The 12,225-nt window shown below is 43.8% G+C and overlaps 1 protein-coding gene across 3 annotated transcripts in view; it reads left to right on the forward strand.

Moving 5' to 3' along the window:
• The window catches only part of CLIC5 (chloride intracellular channel 5), a 184,344-nt gene that overhangs the window by 130,254 nt on the left and 41,865 nt on the right, over positions 1–12,225 (forward strand). For 2 of the 3 annotated variants that reach the window (XM_056563922.1, XM_056563923.1), the window contains exons 2-3: positions 7,449–7,558; positions 10,702–10,827. In XM_056563922.1, coding sequence (XP_056419897.1) covers positions 7,449–7,558; positions 10,702–10,827 — 236 coding nt within the window. Of the gene's footprint in view, positions 1–3,903; positions 3,922–7,448; positions 7,559–10,701; positions 10,828–12,225 lie in introns of those variants that run through there. The other variant, XM_056563924.1, reaches the window with a different exon arrangement.

Below are 12,225 nucleotides of genomic sequence, written 5' to 3' on the forward strand. Positions count from 1 at the left end.
CGAGGGATGTGCAAGTGCCGTCCCTCAGTACCTACGGTACTACAACAACTCTTGCACATCCCCCGGCTGTGGGACCTAAAGGAATACTACTCCCATCATAGACGGGCTCCGTCCATGATGGGATTTATAGTCCAGGGGCCGAGGTGCAGATCGCAGCAGGTCATTCTCCAGAGACCCGCTGCGATCGATCCGCATTTATTAAGTTAACAAGCGGGCGGCACATGCGGCTCCAGTCTCCTGTATATGTATACGCTATCATAATTCATAATCCCCACCACCGGGAGACGGGAGCTCTGATTGGTGAATAGCTATTCACCAATCAGACCTCCGGTCTCCCGGCAGTGGGGATTATTAATTATGACAGCTATATACATAAACAGTAGCCTGGAGCCGGCGGGGAACACAGTGGAGCCGCATGTTCCGCCCGCTTGTTAACTTAATAAATGCGGATCTCAGTGGGTCTCAGATCGCAGAATGACCCTCTGCGATCTGCCCCTCAGCCCCTGGACTATAACTCCCATCATGGATGGAGTCTGTCCATGATGGGGGTAGTACTCTTAACTGTACAAAAAGAGTCTTTTAGCCGGGGGATGTGCAAGAGCCATCCCTCAGCGCTGTGGTATTGCAACTACTCCCATCATGGGACAGACTCTGTCTCATGATGGGAGTAGTAGTCCAAGGGCAGAGGGACAGATCGAAAGAGGGTCTCACTCCTGAGACCTCCTGCTGACTTTACTGCTCGACCACCCCAGTGATGACGTCATTAGGGGTGGAGCTACACAGTCCAGGCCTGACTCTGTTCTCATTATGCGTTTTGCATAATGGGAACAGAGCCTTTCTGGCAGTGTGTTCCTAAACAGGGAGACTCCAGCTGTTGCTTAACTACAGTCCCCCCATGATGGGAGTTGTAGTTTAGCAACAATTGGAGGTTCCCTGTTTAACAACATGCTGCATTGTGTGCGCTCTCCCGGGGGAGAGCGCAAAAAATCTACTAACCCATATTTCTTGTTTTTCTTTTCTTCTCATTTCAGATACGTGAATGCAGAGGACTAAGTCAGATTCGGCAGACTGCGACGATGACCAGCGTCTTTTTAACTTCAATAAAATGCTTAATGAGGGCTGTGCAGGAGTGTTTTAATTATTTTTTTCAATGTGTCGTGTTGTTTATAATTGAATTTTCAGGCTTAATAGTGGAAGCCGTCTTATAGACTGAATCCATTATTAAGCCGGGGCTTGGCATTAGCCCCCAAAACAGCTAGCGCTAACCCCCAATTATTACCCAGGATTGCCGGGAAGAGCCGGTAACCAACGGGCCCGGAGTGTTAAAAATGGTGCTCTTGGGCCTAGGCAGTAACAGGCTGGTGTTATTTAGGCTGGGGAGGGCCAGTAACAATGGTCCCCGCCCACCCTGGTAACATCAGGCTGTTGCTGCTTGGTTGGTATCTGACTGATACTGAAAATAGGAAGAGTTTTTTTATTTTTTATAATTAAATAAATAAATAAAGTGTGTGGTTCCCCCTATTTTCAGTATCAGCCAGATAACAGCCAAGCAGCAACAGCCTGATGCTACCATGGTGGGGGAGGACCATTGTTACTAGCCCTCTCCAGCCTTAATAACTCCAGCGTGTTACCGCCTAGACTAAGGAGCGCCATTTTTGACGCTCCGGGCCTGTGGCGGTGGGTACCGGGGTAATAATTGGGGGTTAGCGCTAAATGATTTTGGGGCTGACGCTAAGCCCTGGCTTAGTAATGGATTCTGTCTTTAAGACGGCTTCCACTACTAAGCCTGAAAATGTAATTATAAAAAACCCGACACATTGAAGAAAAACACTACCCCACAGCCCTCGTTAGCCCTTTTATTGACATTTAAAAAAACGCTGGTCATCGTCACAATCCACCGAATCTGACATAGTCCTCCTCATTCACATATATGAAATAAGAAAAGAAAACACAAAAAAGGTTAGTACATTTTTGGTGCTCTACCTTGGGGAGTGTGCCCATACTGCAGTGTGTTCCTAAACAGGGAGCCTCCAATGGGTGATGTGTGCCTACTGTATCCTGTATATGCAGTCATCTATAGACAGCTCTATATACAGGATAGCGCACAAAGACTTAACCCAGAACTGCTCAGCAGCAGCGTGGGTTAACTCTTTCCTTGCTGGGCTCCTGTATAGTATAAATGGGTACACTATGCACCCCTATATACTATACAGCCGGCGGAGGTAAGTAGTAATGCTGTATATGCTATACATCACTCCTTACACCCTGTGGACCAGGCGCTCTGCATTCGACCCATGGAGTGGTACCTGAAGGCAGTGAAAAAATTGCCACAGGGTACAAAAATGACACACCACACACACCAGCAGAAAGGCAAGAAAAAAAACACAAGAAAAATTGACAAAACACAAGAAAAAGCTGTGACAGTTTTTCTTGCATTTTTTGCTGGTGGACAAAAAACCTCAATGGAATCCGAGCCTTAAAGCAATAGAACAAAATCCCTGTGTCCACTTTTCCTGTGAGGTGTAGAATAGATCAGGTGTACAAATAGAACTGTGTGGAGATTTAGAACTTTGCACAAAACTTATCATGTGCCTTGCACCAATATGGTAAATTTGGTGCAATTGCACTAAGTTTAGACCAACCAAAATGATCTACAAAAAACTTCCACCTACACCAACACTGATAAATTTCCCCATAGACATCATTTGGTGATAACCAAAACTGCCGCCATAGACTGTAGTATAGCCACAATACAGCTAGAATGCTGGGAAAGTTTGGTGACAATACTTGTTGGAGTTGTAATCTATGGCTCTGATCCAAGCAGCTCTAGTAATGTAACCGTGAAGCCGACGAAATTCAAATGCTAAATAATGCTAAATAATAGCCCGCTTTTGTCAGCGTGTTATGGCAGTAAGTACTCATTGCAAATATTGCGATTCGATTATTTTTGCTATTTATTGCAAAAATAATCGAATTGCGATATTAGTCATTCGCAATCAATTATTTAGCATTTACATTTCGGCGACTGTCGGCCCCAAACCCTACGTGTGTGTTTGCGCATGTGTGTGTGTAAAATTGTGCTGGGGCACAGGGGTAAAAAAAAACTCCTGCCTACGTAGCACCGGTCCCCCATAGGTCTGCCGTAGATCCCGTTCTCCTCTGTGCGGTTCCGGTGTCTTCTCTGATCCCGACAAGCAGCTGGTTTAAGGACCTTCCCACCTAGCTAATCAGTGTTTTCAGCGGTGTCATGTATCAGGCCAGTGATTGGCTGAGCAGGAAGTCCTGTAGGTGCAGCCAGTTGCTTGTCTGCTTTGAAGAAAGAAGCACAGAAGACACCGGAACCGCATGGAGGAGAATGGGATCTGTGGGACCTATGGGGGATTGAGGTTAGGTGAACATCAGTTTTTTCTTTTTTTTGTTTCCCCTTCACCCAAGCACCATACTAAAGGGGATATATATATGAAATGGGGGTGTGGACATGAAATGGGGGAAATATGAAAGGGGTGTGGGAAATGGGGGTGTGGACATGAAATTGGTGAGATTGACATGAAATGTAGGGGGGGTATGTAATGGGGGGATGGACATGAAATGGTGGGTTGTGAAATGGAGGTGTGGACATGACATTGGCAAGATTGACATAAAATGGGGGAATATGAAATGGGGGTATGGACATGAAATGGGGGGGGGGGATAGACGTGAAATGGGAGAGACTGAACGAGTCCAGGGGAGATGCGGGGGCCATTCAATGAGAAACGTGACCCCCTCTACCTGTCATAATAAAACGTAAAAACCCATCTAGGATCTTGAAAGGGTGGTAGTCCTGGCGGCTTTGAGATGCCTGAGGAGGGGCTGGAAAAAAGTGCACCATGGACAATTCCTCTTTGGTGGCTCAAGAGATCATGGAAACAGCCCTTTTGAAAGGTTGGTAGTAGACATCAGACACTGAGAACACCCAGGGTTTGGTCAACTCCTCTTAACCCTCCATCCCCAAGTCCTCTGCTTGATTTACCTCCATAATCATACCCAGAAAAACTCTGGACCGATTTAAAGCAATATTTACCTCCATAATCACACATTTTCCTCAAAACGTGTAGCCTTTAGAAATCGATACATCAATTGTGGGTAAAATATTTAAGGATTTTCAGAGAGATCTATATAAAATAAGGATGCTAGGACTAGGGGAGTATATATGTAAATGGGTTAGCAACTGGCTCATTGACTGTAAGCAGAGGGTGAGGATCAATGGAACTTACTCTGGTTGGGTGACAGTTACTAGTGGGGACCACAGGGGGCAGTACTGGGTCAATTTATTTTCAATATGTTTATTAATCACCTTGTAGAGGGATTACAGAGGAGAATTTCTATATTTGCAGATGACACCAAACTGGTGAGGGTGATCACCACAGAGGAGGATAACATAATATTACAGAGGGATCTGGGGAAGCTGGAGACTTGGGCACATACATGGCAACTGAAGTTTAATGTGGATAAATGTAAAAAAAAAAATCTTAAAACAAAATGTACAATTATGTGCTAAATAATAAGACATTAGGTAAAACTTCTACCGAAAAGGACTTGGGGTATTGGTGGACAGTAAACTCTACTTTAGTGATCAGTGTCAAGGCTAATAAAGTAATGGGATGTATCAAGAGAGGGATAGAGGCTCATGACAAGGACATGGATTGAACGAGTCCAGGGTGATGCGAGGGCCATTCAATGAGAACCGTGATACCTGTCATAATAAATTATGTATAAATCATTAGTCAGACCACAAATGAAGTATTGTGTCTACAGAAGCCATAGAGCCTTAAGTTGTTCCCTTGTATCTTAGGGTAGCATTATTATTATTTTTTTTTTTTTACATAACATACTTCCTAAGAGAATCCCGTGTCCGAAGGACCTTGCCAGAGAGAGCAGGTCTTCAATTGTGCCAAGACCATAAATTGGATCCATTTATGGTTATTTATGGTCTCTCAATAGAAAGACCAAATTTTTTTTAAAGAATGTAATTTCCAACAAGTGTGTGTTCTGTGATTCTATTGGGTATATAAATGTATTTGGGATGACTTGACCTTAGAACCTCATAGAAAGATGTGGATGACTCCCTGGACAGTCCCTCCTGTTTTGATGTTCCTCCTCCCTTCCTGAATTACTACATTCTTCTGAAGGAAAGGGTGGGAATGAGGAACAGGAGAAAATATGTCAGACAGGTATCTTAAAATAATCCCCAAAAAAATGTATCATTGAGCTTTCTCCATCTTTGGGGACTACACCCTGTAGACCTTTCACTGGTGACTGTCATGTCATTGGGGTTTGGAATGTTTTGGAAGGAAGTAGGCAGAGTATTGGAGACAGATATATGGCGTGACATTATTATTCTTCTTCTCCCGATGTAGGTATGGATTAGGCTTAACCCATAAATACTTGTCATTCTGTGTACTTACTTGCAAAAGATAGAACGGGCTCTACATATCTGTACTAATAAGGGTGCCTTTCCCCTTTTAGGCAAATGTTCTGATTTGGTACTGTTCAATGGTCAAAACAATCTACCGGGAATTATATAATTTCTTTGAATCACTTTTTACAGTAATCGTCAGTCATACATGATCAGGTCAGGTTATTGTTTCAAGTACTCAACCATGTAGGCTGAAGGCATGGGAATGGATCATTAGGAATGAGAGTAAGTACCACCCGTGTCCATAGACTGTGCTGCTATTGCTGCTTAAATAGGATTGAGCTGCAATACCACAACCTGTGGGCAAAAGTGTCACCGTTTCTGCAAAACAAGCTTTTGTCTAATCTTAAAGGGTACCATCCATCAAATAATTTTTTTAAATATATTATAGATTAATGTATGCAGAATAACTTGCCACTTGCATGTTCTTAAAAAATATGCTTCTTTCTATTTAATTTTCCACTTTGAAAAAAATGACCACTAGAGGTCCCCCTACCAGTCCTGGCCACAAGCCTTTTTTTTTTTTTTTTTTTTATAGATTTCAGACTCATGCTGGAGTCCTAAATCTCAGACTGCAGCAGGGACACAGACAAGCTCAGCACTGCTCCCTGGAAGGGAGCAGTGCTGAGCTTGTCTGTGTCCCGGCTGCAGTCAGAGATTTAGGACTCCAACATGAGTCTGAAATCTATAAAAAGAGGACTGGTAGGGAGACCCCTAGTGGTCATTTTTTCAAAGTGGAAAATTAAATAGAAAAAAGCATATTTTTTTTTATAACATGCAATTGGAAAGCTATTCTGCATACATTGATCTATAATATATCAAACGTATTTTGGATGACAGGTACCCTTTAACAAATCAATTTACTTGGCAAAGAGATAATGATTTTTAATTGTGGCTGTAAGCTAGCAGAGTGGGCACGAGGGTAATTCTAGGTATTCTGCTGCCTGAGTAGATAGGAAAGCATTGATGCAATGATAAATGTCTTTATGAATTCACACAAGACAATGCATAGTAGTTCCTATAGTTCCAACCTGGTTTAAGATCCATACTGCCAGCCTCAGAGTAGGCCCCATAATGCCAGCTTGGGGTAGGCCCCATAATTCCAGTCTAGGGTAGGCCCTAAACTGACACTATGGTCTATCCATAGCTAGCACTATGGGACCTACCCTAAGCTAACACTATGGGGCCTACCCTAAGCTGGTACTATGGGGCCTACTTAGGGTAGGCCTCATAGTGCCTGTTTAGGACCTACTCTAATCTGACGCTATGGGGCCTACCCTAAGCTGACACTATGGGGCCTACCCTAAGCTGACACTATGGGGCCTACCCTAAGCTGACACTATGGGGCCTACCCTAAGCTGACACTATGGGGCCTACCCTAAGCTGACACTATGGGGCCTACCCTAAGCTGACACTATGGGGCCTACCCAAAGCTGACACTATGGGGCCTACCCTAAGCTAACACTATGGGGCCTACCCTAAGCTGGTACTATAGGGCCTAATTAGGGTAGGCCTCATAGTGCCTGTTTAGGACCTACTCTAAACTGACGCTATGGGGCCTACCCTAAGCTGGCACTATCAGTAGGCTCCATATTGCCAGCTGAGGCTAGGCCCCATAATTCCAGTCTAGGATAGGCCCCATAGTGCCAAATATACAGTAGTGCCCATAGTGCCAGCCTCAAAGTAAAACTCTCTGATTTCTTCTACACTTTCTTCTTGAATATCAGCAGACAGGAAGTTCCATGTGAACACCCGATCATCAGAGAGTGCAAAGCTAACTTTAGGGAGAATCACCCAAAATGCTCGGAATGGTGCCTGATGAGGTGCTCAATTGGCTTCATAGATGGTGATATCCTAGGCTGGGTGTAGAGAAGCAACTTGCCAATTAATTGTTTTCCATAGATATATGGGTGACATATCATGATAGTACCTCCTATAAGACATATCCAGCTTATATTACTTGAATTTATGATTCTTATGACTTATTTCTTAGGCTGGAAGTGATGGAGAAAGTATCGGGAATTGTCCTTTCTCTCAGCGCCTCTTCATGATCCTTTGGCTGAAAGGAGTCGTCTTCAATGTAACCACAGTTGACCTGAAGAGGTAGGAGTCGCCAAAATATCACAATAGTGGTCGGTCACCCTTTATCATGGGACGAATAGAATATACGATGTTCTATACCTGCCATGTCTTCTGTAAGGCCTGAGGACATGGCCTCTAAACATGATCAATGGATCTCCATGAATATGATCATTCTCCATCTTGACTGGAAGTGCTCGCTAGGCATGGCACCAGATGTACCACTTTAATATGTCTTTAGGGGGATAATAGAGGAAAGTGCAACCCTCATATTGTATCCATATTAAACTCAACCTTAAAGGGGTACTCTGGTGGAAATGTTTTATTTTTTTTTAAATAAACTGGTGTCAGAAAGTTAAACAGATTTGTAAATTACTTCTATTAAAAAATCCTTAATCCTTCCAGTACTTATTAGCTGCTGAATACTACAGAGGAAATTATTTTCTTTTTGGAACACAGAGCTCTGTGCTGACATCATGACCACAGTGCTCTCTGCTGACACCTCTGTCCATTTTAAGAACTGTCCAGAGTAGAAGAAAATCCCCATAGAAAACATATACTGCTGTGGACAGTTCCTAAAATGGACAGAGATGTCAACTGAGAGCACTGTGGTCATGATGTCAGCAGAGAGCTCTGTGTTCCAAAAAGAAAATAATTTCCTCTGTAGAATTCAGCAGCTAATAAGTACTAGAAGGATTAAGATTTTTTAATAGAAGTAATTTACAAATCTGTTTAACTTTCCAGCACCAGTTGATTAAAAAAAAAAAAAAAAAAAAATTCCACCAGAGTACCCCTTTAACCCCTTAAGGACTCAGGGTTTTTCCGTTTTTGCACTTTCGTTTTTTCCTCCTTACCTTTTAAAAATCATAACCCTTTCAATTTTCCACCTAAAAATCCATATTATGGCTTATTTTTTGCGTCGCCAATTCTACTTTGCAGTGACATTAGTCATTTTACCCAAAAATGCACGGCGAAACGGAAAAAAAAATCATTGTGCGACAAAATCGAAAAAAAAACGCCATTTTGTAACTTTTGGGGGCTTCCGTTTCTACGCAGTGCATATTTCGGTAAAAATTACACCTTATCATTATTCTGTAGGTCCATATGGTTAAAATGATACCCTACTTATATAGGTTTGAATTTGTCGCACTTCTGGAAAAAATCATAACTACATGCAGGAAAATTTATACGTTTAAAAATGTCATCTTCTGACCCCTATAACTTTTTTATTTTTCCACGTACGGGGCGGTATGAGGGCTCATTTTTTGCGCCGTGATCTGAAGTTTTTATTGGTATGATTTTTGTTTTGATCTGACTTTTTGATCACTTTTTATTCATTTTTTAATGTTATCAAAAGTTACCAAAATACGCTTTTTTGGACTTTGGAATTTTTTTGCGCGTACGCCATTGACGGTACGGCTTAATTAATGATATATTTTAATAGTTCGGACATTTACGCACCCGGCGATACCACATATGTTTATTTTTATTTTTTTTTACACTGTTTTATTTTTTTTTATGGGAAAAGGGGGGTGATTCAAACTTTTATTAGGGAAGGGGTTAAATGACCTTTGTTAACACTTTTTTTTTACTTTTTTTTTGCAGTGTTATAGGTCCCATAGGGACTGCACACACTGATCTCTCCCATAGGGACCCATAACACTGCACACACTGATCTCCTATGCTGATCACTGGCGTGTATTAACACGCCTGTGATCAGCATTATCGGCGCTTGACTGCTCCTGCCTGGATCTCAGGCACGGAGCAGTCATTCGTCGATCGGACACCGAGGAGGCAGGTAAGAGCCCTCCCGGTGTCCGATCAGCTGTTCGGGACGCCGCGATTTCACCGCGGCGGTCCCGAACAGCCCGACTGAGCAGCCGGGATACTTTCAGTTTCACTTTAGAAGCGGCGGTCAGCTTTGACCGCCGCTTCTAAAGGGTTAATACCGCACATCGCCGCGATCGGCGATGTGTGGTATTAGCCGCGGGTCCCGGCCGTTGATTAGCGCCGGGACCCACGCGATATGATGCGGGATCGCGGCGCGATCCCGCTTCATATCGCGGGAGCCGGCGCAGGACGTAAATATACGTCCTGCGTCGTTAAGGGGTTAACACTAGTGGATGTAGCCATCACTACTCTTCTTAGGGTGCATTCACATTACGATTTTACCATCCTACTTCTTCTCACGATTTTTAACTTTGAAACCGTACAAATCTGCAAGCCAAGTTGTATCCATTGACTTCCATTCATTAACGATAGAAAAAAAAAATGCGTCCGTTTTGATCCGCATCTGATTTTGCTCAAGATCTGAGGTAAAATCGTGGTTGACCGCGATTTTTCGTCCAGATTCTAAATCTGATCAAAATCGTGTCCGATTTTTTTTATTATTGATGTCTATTAGAGATGAGCGAACTTACAGTAAATTCGATTCGTCACGAACTTCTCGGCTCGGCAGTTTATGACTTATCCTGCATAAATTAGTTCAGCTTTCAGGTGCTCCGGTGGGCTGGAAAAGGTGGATACAGTCCTAGGAGACTCTTTCCTAGGACTGTATCCACCTTTTCCAGCCCACCGGAGCACCTGAAAGCTGAACTAATTTATGCAGGATAAGTCATCAACTGCCGAGCCGAGAAGTTCGTGACGAATCGAATTTACAGTAAGTTCGCTCATCTCTAATGTCTATGTAAATCGCATGGAATCGTGTGACTGTGCGATTCTATCAGATTAATCGCACGCAATTTTTTTTTAGTACGCATGCGCAGTAGACTTCAAAACACATAAACGTAACTTTATTGCCATTGGCACACATATTCATTTTAAAAACAGGATCAGATTTTTATTGAAAATCGGATGGAATTTTCATCTGTACGATTTTTGGATACGATTTTAAAATCGGATAGCAAAGAAATTTTCACATACGATTGTAGACAATTTTTTGCAATCCGATTTCGTCCGATTTTACGGTCCGATAATCGGATGGTTAAATCGTGATGGGAACCTAACCTTACTGTTGCCCTTAAAAGTCGAATTACAAATTTTCATTCATCTGGTACGGTACAAAATGGAAGTAAATAGAATCCCCTCTGGCCTCCCCACAATACAGTATGAGCTGAATAGTACCGTATATCCGTCTGATTTTATGTTCTATCTCTTCCATCTTATAGAAAGCCAGCGGACCTGCACAACCTCGCCCCGGGAACACATCCGCCCTTCCTGACCTATAACGGAGAGGTAAAAACAGATGTCAACAAGATAGAAGAATTCCTGGAGGAGTCCCTAGCACCACCAAGGTAAGTGTCATGGACCACGCCGATCATCTCCTCACCCGATAGACCCCTCTGATGACATACCGCCATGCTGAGTAATGTAGGTGGATTAGTAATGGACACAATGGGCCCAGAGATGATGCATTATGAGGCTATGACTGCGGTTGGTTGTCGTACTGGATGTGATCTCGCCTTCTCTCTTTGTGTGTTTTGCCGCTTCCCACTTGCTTTTGTAGTCTTGTCACATTATGTTATTTTATGTTTGTTCATTGCATCTTCTTTTCACTTCTATTGAGCCGGAAAAAAAACACACAGGGCTTTGTGCTCACACCTGCGGCTGACAGACCCAGACTGGAGTGTTCTTACTTTACCTTTCTGACTGCATATAGTAATCTATACATGATACCAGACAACATATACACCAGTGGTCTCCAACCTGCGGACCTCCAGATGTTGCAAAACTACAACTCCCAGCATGCCCGGACAGCCGTCGGCTGTCCGGGCATGCTGGGAGTTGTAGTTTTGTAACATCTGGAGGGTCCGCAGGTTGAAGACCACTGATATACACCATATACACCATGCACCATATGTGATAGCCTGGGGGAGTAGGGTATATGGGAGTGTAGCTGTGCGGTCACTAAGGGTGCATGCTTAAAGGGGTACTCCGCCACTAGACGTCTTATCCCCTTTCCAAAGGATAGGGGATAAGATGTCAGATCGCCGCAGTGCCGCTGCTGAGGAGCCCCGGGATCCCCGCTGCGGCACTGCGCTATCATTACAGCACAGAGCGAGTTCGCTCTGCACGTAATGACGCATAATACAGGGGCCGGAGCATCGTTACGTCACGGCCCGCCCCTTTCAATACAAGTCTATGGGAGGGGGAGCGGCGGTTTTCACGCCCCCTGCCATAGACTTGCATTAAGGGGACGGGCCATAATGTCACAAGGGGCAGAGCCATGACGTCACGATGCTCCGGCCCCTGTATCGCCCGTCATTACGCACAGAGCGAACTCGCTCTGTGGTGTAATGATAGCGCAGTGCCGCAGGGGGGATCCCGGGGCTCCCCAGCAGCGGCGCCGCGGCGATCTGACATCTTATCCCCTATCCTTTGGATAGGGGATAAGATGTCTAGGGGCGGAGTACCCCTTTAACCCTTTCTATTCGTGATGCCAGGGTGAGGGCTATTCTCTGTATGCTTGTCCTACCGCCACCCTTCCCAAAAGCGATAGGGAGATAGAAAATAATTGATTGTCCACAACTGGAGATTTGCAGAAACTTGTCGGAACTTTTACTGAAGATTTTAGGCAAAAATGAACAGGAACAGTCCATATAACAGAGTCTATTAGAGCTTGACAAGTGGTTGGGACCTCGTGAGTCTATTGAACTTAGGAAGATAATTGTTGCGGTGATCCAACTGGATTT

The sequence above is a fragment of the Hyla sarda genome, chromosome 3, assembly GCF_029499605.1.
Source record: "Hyla sarda isolate aHylSar1 chromosome 3, aHylSar1.hap1, whole genome shotgun sequence".
Taxonomy (NCBI): domain Eukaryota; kingdom Metazoa; phylum Chordata; class Amphibia; order Anura; family Hylidae; genus Hyla; species Hyla sarda.